General features: G+C 37.3%; 1 protein-coding gene across 1 annotated transcript in view; it reads right to left on the minus strand.

Moving 5' to 3' along the window:
* Nucleotides 1-10,000, minus strand: part of hppy (MAP4K3-like protein hppy) — a 58,321-nt gene that overhangs the window by 40,639 nt on the left and 7,682 nt on the right. Inside the window, exons 2-3 of the mRNA XM_017619830.1 lie at nt 2,732-2,851; nt 1,748-2,048 (exon numbers count right to left, since the gene is read on the minus strand). Of these exons, the coding sequence (XP_017475319.1) occupies nt 1,748-2,048; nt 2,732-2,851 (421 nt within the window). The remainder of the gene's footprint in view (nt 1-1,747; nt 2,049-2,731; nt 2,852-10,000) is intronic.

Raw genomic sequence — 10,000 nt, forward strand, 5'->3', positions numbered from 1 at the left:
TTTCAAAGTTTCCCACTCGGTGACTTTTTTTGCGACATAGCTTTAATTTCCTTTTCAAATGTCACACGTTGCTAACTTTTGCCAGCAAGCATTTTTTTTAGTAATTTTTCTGGCCGCTGCTTGTTGCTGCCGCCTGCCATGCTACCAAGACTTGAAATGCTATATCCTAAAGTAAGCTTTTTCTAATAAGAAATTTCTTTGGCGGCAAATAGGTTTCTCTTTGCCATCAATTTCGTCTCTTTTTTAATACTTTTTCCAACTTAATTTTAAAAGTAAAGCATTTTTTTTTTGCTCAGAATTTCATTCGCTTTTACTTGTGCAACACACAGCCGTCTTGAGTGAGTACTCGTGTCAATTTTACTCAATTAATGTTCGAACTAAGTTTCTGGCGTTTTGTTGAAAAAGTCCTTTGTAAAAGAAACTTGGCACGTCTTTTGTTTATGGGTTTTTAATTACAAAATAAGTATGTACGCTGGTAAAAAAAAACCTTAGCTAATATTAGCTGATTGCACGTAAATATTTAAATCGTAGTGCATATTTAGATTACCATAAAATTCAAATTCTTTAAATGTCTTCTTCACATGCAATTTTGTATTTATTGCCGAAACCAAACTTTCGCGAGACATGAAAATTCCGTGGAATGAAAAATTGCATAGTTTTAGGCACGACTTGTGAATTCCTAAACACAATAAGAACGATTTACTTTATCAGCCTCAAAATATGTTACATATTATGGCCTGATATTTAGTGACTCTATGTGAAAATGACTTGACTTTGAAATAAATAATAAGGTCCTTAAGCGAATAAATAAATGCCCACAAAACTCCACAACTCAACACTACAATTCTAGCATGGCAATTCTGGAAATTGTCTTTCAACTCACCATAGTCTTTCGAAAGACAAAAGTCTTTAAGACAAATGTCAATTCTGGCAACTATCTCGAAAGCTCTTTACTGTCTTTCGAAAGCCTAATTGAGGTCTTACTTAGCCTTATGCTCTCCGCCTTTTAGCAATAAGTTTTTTAAAATTAAATTAAATTAAAAAAATATATATATTTTTCCTTTTAAAACAATAAAAACTAATAAGTAAAATTTTATTTAATAAAAACATAATGTTTAAAGAAAATAAAATAAAATATATACTACTATATAAAAAATATATATTATGAATTTAATAAATATTTTTTCTTTTTAAAACAATAAAATGCAAAAAACTAAATCAAGAAAAAAAAAATAGTACTTAAAAATTAAAAAAATTATATACATATTTTTCAAAAATCTAAAAATTAAAAGAAAATTTAATTAAGAAGAAGAAATAAACAAAATAAGTTTACATTATATTAAAACAAATAGTTTTTTTTTAAAGGATAAAATCCAAGAATTAAAAGAAATTTAACTAAAAAAAAAATAATTAATAAATAAGATGAAAAGCAAGTAAGTTCCTAAAAATTAACAAAAGTCGTTCGAACTATCTTGCAATTTGTCGTTTATTTGTCTTACGAAAGACTTTTTCTATCTTCCAGTTTAGGAATGTCGCAAAATATTCTAGAAAAGCGACTAAAATAGATATGTATTTTTTTTTTACAAAGCCACGGAAGCGGAGTTTTATAGGGTTCAGCGGCCCAGTGAATCATAAAGTTGAGTCTTACTAAAACTCACTTGTTTTACAAAACCAACTATAGGAAAAATAGCTGTTTAAAAGTAATATAAACTAGATACATATGTGCTGGTAAACGAGCCACACTCACCGATAAAGCTTTTTCGCTTGTTGATCGTGGCGGTTATCTGCGCTGACACACCGAAATCCGCCAGCTTGACGTCGCCCTGTTCGGTCAGCAGGATGTTGGCGCCCTTGATATCACGATGCATCTTGCCCATCGTATGCAGGTACTCGAGTCCTTTCAAAGTTTCACGGCACATGTAGGCGATCTGTTGTTCGGCCAGCGGCCCCGTCACCTGGTAGATGTCCTGCAGACTGCCACCACCACAATACTCCATACATATCCACAATTTGTCGCGTCGCAAATACGAACCATAGTATGTGATGATGTTTTTATGCCGACAATCGCGCATCATAATAATCTCCTGCTGGATGATCTGTATGTCATCGGTGGGCTCGAGTTTGATGACTTTGATGGCGGCCAATTCATTGCTCTGTATGCGCTTCGCCTGTGACACGAGAAAGAGAACAAAAAGCGAGACAATAAATATTAGAGGTGTGTTAAGAAGGTGGGTGATAAATGCCAAAGATAATGGATGCAAATTGCGCTTATTATTATTCAAATGATTTTTCAAACAATACGAAGTGGCAATTGGCGCTGGCGCTAGGCAAACACTTTCGATCGAAGAATAACACACACAGAGGCAAAGGCAAAAAGGTTCAGAAGATTGCCATTTACTCGATTGATTGCCAAAGAGTATTACAGCATTAGCGAATGGGAGTGAATGCGAAGCAGGAAAGCGAGGGTGTGCCAAGTGGCTGATGGGTGTGCCAATAAATTTTCAATTCTTTTCGCTTTCACTTGACGCATAATAAGGCACTAAGCGAGCGCGGTTAGGTGCAGGCATAGAAAAAAATTGATTTCCATTTTATTATTACGGCAACGACACACACACACACACGCACACACGCACACACATGCACAATCATGCATACAATGGCACTGCACTCACACAAACGCCCGCATACTTTGTGGAAGCAAATTGACTGGCTTTTTTTTTNATGTGATGATGTTTTTATGCCGACAATCGCGCATCATAATAATCTCCTGCTGGATGATCTGTATGTCATCGGTGGGCTCGAGTTTGATGACTTTGATGGCGGCCAATTCATTGCTCTGTATGCGCTTCGCCTGTGACACGAGAAAGAGAACAAAAAGCGAGACAATAAATATTAGAGGTGTGTTAAGAAGGTGGGTGATAAATGCCAAAGATAATGGATGCAAATTGCGCTTATTATTATTCAAATGATTTTTCAAACAATACGAAGTGGCAATTGGCGCTGGCGCTAGGCAAACACTTTCGATCGAAGAATAACACACACAGAGGCAAAGGCAAAAAGGTTCAGAAGATTGCCATTTACTCGATTGATTGCCAAAGAGTATTACAGCATTAGCGAATGGGAGTGAATGCGAAGCAGGAAAGCGAGGGTGTGCCAAGTGGCTGATGGGTGTGCCAATAAATTTTCAATTCTTTTCGCTTTCACTTGACGCATAATAAGGCACTAAGCGAGCGCGGTTAGGTGCAGGCATAGAAAAAAATTGATTTCCATTTTATTATTACGGCAACGACACACACACACACACGCACACACGCACACACATGCACAATCATGCATACAATGGCACTGCACTCACACAAACGCCCGCATACTTTGTGGAAGCAAATTGACTGGCTTTTTTTTTGCAATTCCTCACCCATGTTTTTTCTACTATCAATGCAATATCCACTTCCAAGCCACGTTGTAGCCTTCGTACTGCTGCACCCACACTTCTGCATACTTTGTGTGGCTGCTGCCATTTTATGTTGTATGCAAATATTTGAATTTTCAATAAATTTCACTGCTGCACTTGATGCTGCTGCTGCTGCTGCTGCTACTGCTGCTTCCTTTGTTGCAAATGGAAATGGCAAACTTGGCTAAAAAGCACACGCCGAAGAAGGGTTGCCGAGGACGGCAAGTGGTGCGAGTTGAATTCAATTTAGTTGGAGAAAGGAATTGCTAAGAGCGGTAAGCAGTTAGTTCTGTTGATTGCTCGTTGGTTGGAGATAGTTGAAGTTTAAGTAAATCCATTAAATGCCATTCTGTTGGCTATTCGATTGGCAGATCAAGAATACCTTGGAGGATGCGTGCAGCAGCAATGGACGGTCGGTGCAGTAAATTGGGGAAGTAAATGGGTTGGAAAATAAATCTGTTAGGGGAAAGCGAAAGATAGCAGTTAATGGAGGGAATTTAAAAGAGAGATTTATAAATATTGGGAAATTATTATCGAGTAAGAATGTCAAACAAAAGACTCTTTTCAAGAACGCTTTAATTGTATGGAAGAGAAAAAAAGAGAGCCATTACTTTTTGCTTTTTGATGAAGGTTACAAAATAAGTGATTTAGCTTTTGCTAGAAGATCAACTTATGAACTATTATCTAATATATACACTTTCGAAGGACTTGTGCCATAAGTAAAGCCATAGTTTTCAGTTTCATTCAGCACAAATATTTATTTTGCGATTTAAAATGCCTCAACCTTTGCGGCAGCAGACAGATACTCAAATATATGCTCGCAGAAAGGTAAATCAAATTACCACTCGATTTCTGCCGCCAACTCGAGATTTACCAACACTGCTGAAATTTCCCACAACACAGAAAACTGGCCCATCACCGAAATTCCACAAACTCAGCGCTGCGTTTAATAACAGGAGAACAACTTACGCCACCTCTTAACGTAAGTCGCTTCTCAACTTTCCGGGAAAAAACGCACAAAAAATCAAATCAAAAACCAGTAAACAAGTGCAATGAGGCGTCACGAAAGGATACCTGCCTGTTATTCAACCTCAGTATGCACCGAACGTGGAAAACACGCAGCAGATCGGATGTGAAAGGCAATGCAGCTGAGCAGGTGAAAGGATAAGGCGGATAGGCTGCAGTGGAGAGGAGTGGAGTATTGCGGTTGCGAGATGAAATTGAATTGTTGATGTAGTATGTATGTATGTATGTATGTATGTATGTACATATGTAGCTCGGTAAGTATTCCAATCGTATAGTCAGCCGTATTTGTCATGTTTACAGGTCAGTGCGTTTTTCAATTTGCATTTGGCTGCATATTTCGTTAGATTCACAATCGAATGCATTTATTTCGACCAAAATGTGGTTTTATCAAAATCAATCTTGTTGCTTCGTTCAAGGCGCGCCGCGTGCGGAGTGCCGAGAACGCGCTGTTCAGCAGACGAGAAAACTCCAATTTCAGTGAAATGCTATAAAACTCATTTATGTGCACTTAAATGAAATTCTTCAAATCAAATCGTGTTTTTTTGGCTTTTTTTTTTTTGTTTTTTATTTATTTTTTTTTTGGTTGTTTACATTCCCAATTTTAAGAAATGATAGAGGTGCATTCGCGGAATGGAGGTAGCGGAGTTTTCGATTTATTTTAAACGCGCTGCCATAAAATACGGTAGGGTGTACGCTATTTTAACTACTACTTTTATTTTTTTTTTTAGAAATTGTAAACGTGGTAAAGAAACTGAACATTTTACTACTGATAATTTGCAATTCTGCACCTTGCTGGAAATAAAAACAACTCTTTAACGCAGACTCAGGTATTTTTGATGCCTTAAGCTGTACGCGTGTTCACTTCCTCGCTACGTGATATTAAAACGCTTCAGATAAGCTGATTTAGTTTGGAAACAAATTGCAAATTGTGAGTCGGTGTAAAAATATCTAAGCATTTTTGATATGATATTTCGATAAGCATAGTGACAACGGTACGCAAAACTAGCTTAGATAATGATATTGAGAAACATATCGATAATACTACAATGATATGGAATATAATAAATATTCAAGAATAATATTAATTATTTTACATCAAAGCCTGCCGAGTGAATGCTAAAGCCTCGACCCCGATAGGACCTGGGCTAGTTCTTGCCGAAAGTCCCAACACCACAAAGCAAATTTTTTGAGAGGAAAATACCAAACTGAGGGTACATTCTGAAGAGATATAGGCTACTCATTGATCTCCCCAAGGAGAAACTTAGAATCATTTCAGGTATTTTGAAGGCTAAGAGGTCAACTGCATTATTTAGGAATCTGGTCCAGTGACCTGTGCCGCTTTTGCGACGCTGCCAAAGATACTCCTTTACAAGTTCTTATAAAGTGTGAGGCCGTAGCACGTAGGAGGGAGAGGAGGTAATAGAACCCCTGTGGCCAAGTGCGAAGCACATACACTCTATATCCCTGGGATCTATCATGAAATTTTATAAGTTTCATTTACAGAGCCTCTAGGGCTATTCGAGGTGTAGTGATGAGCTAAGGGCGCAATAGACCTACCGGTAGCAGTGCTACAATTAACTATCTATCTATCTACATACATACACATGCGCATGATTTCTGTGGTCGAAGGGGCAACGCTTAAAATCAAACTGCTTTGTGTGGTAACTACAAATTGGACTACATATTGTAATCCACAAAGAGCCATTTGCATACATACTTGCATAATAACGAACCTTGCCGGTTCGATGACGTTAAATTGTATTATTTGGCACAGGTAAGCAAAACTCTATAATGAGCAGCATAACGTAAAACCGATTACGTGCACACAAACACACACACGCACGCATTTATATCACTGCATGTTCAGATACAAACAAAATAGGGTCGGCCATGGGTCAACTGGTCAACTGTACTGTGCGGTGAATTGTGTTTGACAACACCTCAGCATATTCACTTACAGTAAATAAGAGTATCTAATCTGCAGGGTAACAAGCAATACCCTCAGCGTGCTCTCTGCCACACGCCCGATATGCTGAACCGAAATGGCGCTGCTTTATTCGACATCTAAGCTCCAGTCCGTGATTGCAGGATATATCTCGCGCACACACACACACACACACACACATGCAGATCGGTGCCAGACATTCGTTTACTAAACTCACACTCCTCCATGCAAGTAGCGAGCGGCAATCAGGTTGTTATGGGTGGGCGAGCGAATTTATGTGGAGGTTGGTTGCTCCGTCCTTCCTGGCCATCCAGCATTGGGTTATCGCCGGCCGACTGGCAGTAAAATCATACGGTCAATTGGTTCAACGTCGTTACCAATCGCTGGCACTGCTGCTGGCAATATGCTGGCTGCGTTGCAAGCGGCAGGAACACAGCGTCAATATTCGCTTAAGGCATACTTGTGTTCTTTGTAGCCTGATTTCCTGGTTGTTGTTTTCTGTCAATATTTTACCTTGTTTATATGGGTGTATGTAGAGAAAGATGCGTGTACATATATATATAAAATATTTCAACTTTCTTAATGCATTTTCTTATCTTTAATTCTCGGCGTGCGGTTTCACTGCTTAAGCTGTGAGAGCAAGCGAATATAAGTTTTATATGCAGTAACTAATGAATGGGGAATAAAAACATTGCCCCATTCATTTTTTTTCGATATAAGTATTTATTTTCAGTGCAGCTAGTAGCATATTTTTAATTTACTATAGGAGAATACCCCTAATGTGAATTCTTGAATGTATTATAATTCATTGGCGGATCATAGGCTTGGAGCCTGTTTGGAAATTATAGTTCTAGCTTAATTCTAGCTCCAAGCTAGGAAAATATGGACGATTACTTTTATAAATTTTGAGCGGATCGAAATACCTGTCGGTAGGTGGGTCTGGTTGAAAGCATACACCATTTTTTTTTTACACTGACAAAAAAAAAGTCTTCCTTATTGCGTTTGCTAAATACTTTACTCGCACAGCTCCATAAGAATGGTTTTCTGCCATTTAGTGCTCATCTTCCTTGACCTCCTTCCCCTTGACTTTCCAATGAATTCATGGTCTAACCAGTATTTTTTTTTTTTGTTTTGTGCTTAAGAAATCTTTAACTCCTTCGAATCCTGTCTTTATTATCACTGGCTTGCGCGGATAATGATGATAAACTGTTTTCTTTAATGGTCTTCCTTCAGCTATTTGGCTCGCCACTAGTCTACGCTTTTTATTATTGCAAATATCCATGTACACACATACGTGTATGTGTCTGTGTCTGTGTCTGTGTATTTGTGTGTATTAAGCATGCTGTGTACCCTTTAAACTTCTGCTCCTGCTCTTGCTTTATTTTGTATTGTTGGCAGCTTGCAATTTTGCTGTTTATGCACTTTCCAGAGATAAATTGCCAAACTAGTTAGTGTAAATATTGCACAATTTTTCAAAATAAAAAGGAAGTGAAAGCAAATGATAAAAACACTATGTCCAATTGCCTTGTTTGGCCATTTCCTATTTCCCACCCCAGCCGCTGGCCAACCCAAACGTTTAGTCAAACTCACACACACACACACACACACACACACACACACACACCACCCCAATCTTACACACACGCGTGAATTCTAGTTGTAAAAATAATAAAATAGGAGAAAATAAACAAAAACAAGTGCAAGGCAAACAAGAGAAAACAAGTCGTTGCACAATGCCAAAAAATATTTTGCAATTTATCGTTTGGTTCACAATAAATTTGCCACCAGCAAAAATGACCTGTCACACCGACAACCGACAGCTATGCGTGCAAGTTAGTTTGTATGGGTGAGAGTTAGCGTATGTGTGCATTTCCAGTACATTGCACGCAAGACGTGTGACTTTTTTCGCTCATTTTTTTTTTTATTTTAAGTCCTTTTCTGGTTTTTGCTTTTTTCCCTCATATAGCACATTCTGGAAAAAATTGACAGTTGAAATTTTACAACATTACGTATACTAGTCGAAAAATCAGTTAATAATTCTTATTGATGAATATTGGGAGGTACTGGCGATGTAAATATGAAAAATATAAAAATTGACAAAACTAGGGTGTTTTTACAGTGGAAAATTAACTCAAATTCGCCAGTTAATTTTTAGTTTTTCTACTGAAAATTTAGGAATAAATATCAAATGGGAGTTAACTCTTCACTTTAAAAACGGGCCTATGAATTATTTACAAATCTTTATGCATCTCTATATAAAATATATGTAAAATTTCGGTGAGTGTGTTCGTAATTCTTCTTTTTAACTAAACGGTTTGACCGATTTAGGTGAAATGTTATTTTTAAAATTATGGAGTCAAAAAATATATTTTTCTGATTTCCCGTCTGTATTCTCTGTGAACTCTGTGTGTTTTCGGAATTTTTATTTTCGCAACTTTTTTTTCATTTCGAGACAGTCTTACCTTACGAAATTAATCATGCTACTACAAACATGCAGAATATTAAAGTACATATTGTAGACTGTAGTCAATTGAGTCACTCTCAGTTCGCTTAAAATTGTCACGCGAACTGCTTGGGTTCACTTTTATCAGCTGCTCTTCCTATTTTCTTGCTTTTTACATTTTTTTTTCTTGCCAGTGACATAAAATTCAATTTGTATTCTAAATGAATTTGAATTGACATTGACCCAGACCGATGTTACAGGCTGTCACAGCCGCTTCTCCTTCGTCATTTCTAGCAGAGAGCCGCTCGAAAATGCCACAATTTTATGCCACACAACAGCAGCCATGAGCATGAAAGACAGTTGTAAAATTTTTACGTGAAGTTAGGTGACGTCGAACAAAGGTCGCTTCCCAGGGGCAACATAAATGTGGCAAAAACATGCAAAAGTTCAATGATTTTGCTCTTCAATTTCCACATAAAATATTCATTGAATAATTGACATACTTTTTATGTGTAACAATTTAGTGGATTTCAATGCAAACAACACAGATGCGCATCTCGCTTTGTGCCTGCAGACATGCTGACATCGGAGCGAAATAAATAATAGGCGAATACATATGTACATATATTTTAAATTTTTACCAGCTGCAAATTAATTGAAATATTAAGTCGAAATATTGTGAAGAAAAGCCAATAGAAATGTTATTAATTCGCACGCCTTCGAATACACAACGAAAGCACATCCTTTGGGCCATGGAAATGGAACTCTTTCATTGCCGTCATTTATTAAATGCCACTGCATTCAATTAATTTAATACGATCCATTAATTTCGTATTGCCAGCGAAATGAAAATCAAACTATTATTGCATTGTTTAATTAAACGGAGCATTGTCCGTCAGCGTTGTGGTGTGTGTGCCAATGCAGGTAAGCAATAATCATTATTCAATTGGCAGTGAGCACAAATGAAATTACAATAACCGCGTGCCCCGCTGACAGACCATGTCCTTCTTTTCGCAATTAATTGCACTAAAAAGTCAGCATGCAATATCAAATTTTTCAATTATAAATTAATCAAATTAACGATGGCTCAGCATAAAGGCAACAAACGGAAAGTAAATACATACATACAGCCAAG

The sequence above is a fragment of the Rhagoletis zephyria genome, unplaced genomic scaffold (assembly GCF_001687245.7).
Source record: "Rhagoletis zephyria isolate East Lansing unplaced genomic scaffold, Rhagoletis_zephyria_1.1 Rzeph_scaffold_01968, whole genome shotgun sequence".
NCBI classification, from domain to species: Eukaryota; Metazoa; Arthropoda; class Insecta; order Diptera; family Tephritidae; genus Rhagoletis; species Rhagoletis zephyria.